This window comes from Leptopilina heterotoma, unplaced genomic scaffold, assembly GCF_015476425.1.
Source record: "Leptopilina heterotoma isolate Lh14 unplaced genomic scaffold, ASM1547642v1 Lhet_296, whole genome shotgun sequence".
Lineage (NCBI taxonomy): Eukaryota > Metazoa > Arthropoda > Insecta > Hymenoptera > Figitidae > Leptopilina > Leptopilina heterotoma.
This window is the reverse complement of record NW_025111000.1, coordinates 941438-943304: the sequence shown is the minus strand read 5'-3', so window position 1 is coordinate 943304 and position 1867 is coordinate 941438. Positions and strand designations below refer to the sequence as shown.

Sequence of the window (1867 nt, the reverse complement as noted above, 5' to 3'; positions counted from 1 at the left end):
AACTATTACTATAAGATTACACATTAAGAGGTTGTAAAATAGAAGAATAAATTATGGGTATTGTATTTAATCAAAAAGTTGGCTTTGGTTATTATATTAATAATAATAACTCTGTAGGATGTCAAAAAAGATTCAGTTACAAATCTTCAGTCAAGGTGTTAACACCGCAGAACATTCAACTATTGAAGAGTCTAGGATTAAAAGTGATAGAGCAGAAAAAGCAAAAAAGAAGGTGAAAATAAAAAGATTTAAATTTGTATGCATTTGCTTTGTTGGTTTCATCTATAGACATCTAATATTCTGTAAAAAATAAAAAAAATGGAGGACGACTTGCTAAGTATTGCAAAACCAATTGTTTATGATGAATCCATTGCTCATTATGAAGTCCATGCTCATTTACCATATGCTTCATCAACATTCAATAATAGTGATGAAATTCGAATTGCTGTTCAAAATCAAGACCACTGTCTTTTACCAGGAAAAAGCTCACTTCATATACAAGGAAAATTAACAAAAGAAAATGGGACACCAGTCACCAATACTAGGCTTATCATGAACGCCATCTGTCATTTATTTGAGGAAGCTCGTTATGAGCTAAATGCTGTGGAAATTGATAAAAACAAAAATGTCGGTCTTACGAGTCTCATGAAAAATTACATTTCAATTTATGGTACTCAAAGTAAATTTTTAGAAAATGCAGGTTGGTTTCCCACATGTGATGCAAATACTCCATTAGCTGATAATAATGGTAATTTTGATATTTCAATTCCACTAAGCGTTATTTTTGGTTTTGCTGAGGATTATCAAAAAATTATTGTAAACGCGAGACATGAATTAATTTTAACAAGATCGAGAAATGATGTTAATGCAATTTTGCAAACTGCTGAGGAACTTGTGAAAATTTCCATTGATAAAATTGAATGGTTGTTACCTAATGTACGCTTATCTGATGCACGAAAATTCAAATTGCTAAAATACATTGAAAAAGATCCACTAATTCCAATTAGTTTTCAAACCTGGGAATTATATGAATATCCTCTGCTACCAACAACCGCGAATCATGTGTGGACTGTTAAAACATCAACGCAATTAGAAAAACCTCGTTTTGTAATTCTAGGCTTTCAAACAAACCGAAAAAATGTAACAACGCGAAATGCTAGTCACTTTGATCATTGTAGAATTACAAATGTTAAATTATTTTTAAACAATCAGTGCTATCCATATGGTAATCTTAACCTTGATTTAGATAAAAAACATTATGCTGTACTGTATGAAATGTATACAAACTTTCAAGCTAGTTACTATGATAAAGAATGTCAACCATATTTAACGAAAGGTGAATTTCTCGATTTTGCACCATTAATAGTAATTGACTGTTCAAAGCAAAATGAATCTCTAAAATACGGCCCTGTTGACATTCGACTTGAATTTGAAGCGAAAGAAAATTTTCCTAATCAAACATCTGCATATTGTCTCATTTTGCATGACAGAGTAGTAGAGTACAGACCAATCAGTGGTGGAGTAAAAAAAATCATTTAAAAATTACTAAAGAAAGGTAAAAAAAATTACTAAAGACAATATTACTAAAAAAAATGAAGAATATAAATAATCCTACTTTTGTCTTATTAATTCAGTAACAGTCAAGATGGATTATGTAGTAGACCTTCAAGGTTTTAAATCACCTACAAATCAATTTATTTTAAAAGAATTGGCTATAACACCGCTTGAAGAGAACATAACCAAACCCTTTAATTTTCTCTTTCAATCACCATATAAATGGATATATATATGAAACCACAATACCAAAATATTAACCGTTGGTTGGAAAAAAATTTTCATTGTCTATATTGGAATGATGTTGATATTC

The 1867-nt window shown here is 30.0% G+C and overlaps 1 protein-coding gene across 1 annotated transcript; it reads left to right on the top strand.

Moving 5' to 3' along the window:
• The first annotated feature begins 318 nt into the window (after nucleotides 1-318).
• On the top strand, nucleotides 319-1539 carry LOC122504409. The gene is made up of 2 exons (XM_043615509.1): nucleotides 319-631; nucleotides 692-1539. The coding sequence occupies exons 1-2, from the start codon at nucleotides 319-321 to the stop codon at nucleotides 1537-1539; spliced, it is 1161 nt and encodes a 386-aa protein (XP_043471444.1).
• Nucleotides 1540-1867: the final 328 nt, after the last annotated feature.

Bases quoted from the DNA above. Each gene is read 5' to 3' on its own strand.
- LOC122504409 (XM_043615509.1), top strand. From the start codon at position 319: ATGGAGGACGACTTGCTAAGTATTGCAAAACCAATTGTTTATGATGAA. The intron at 632-691 runs GTCTTACGAGTC...GTAAATTTTTAG, and splicing joins TGATAAAAACAAAAATGTCG to AAAATGCAGGTTGGTTTCCC.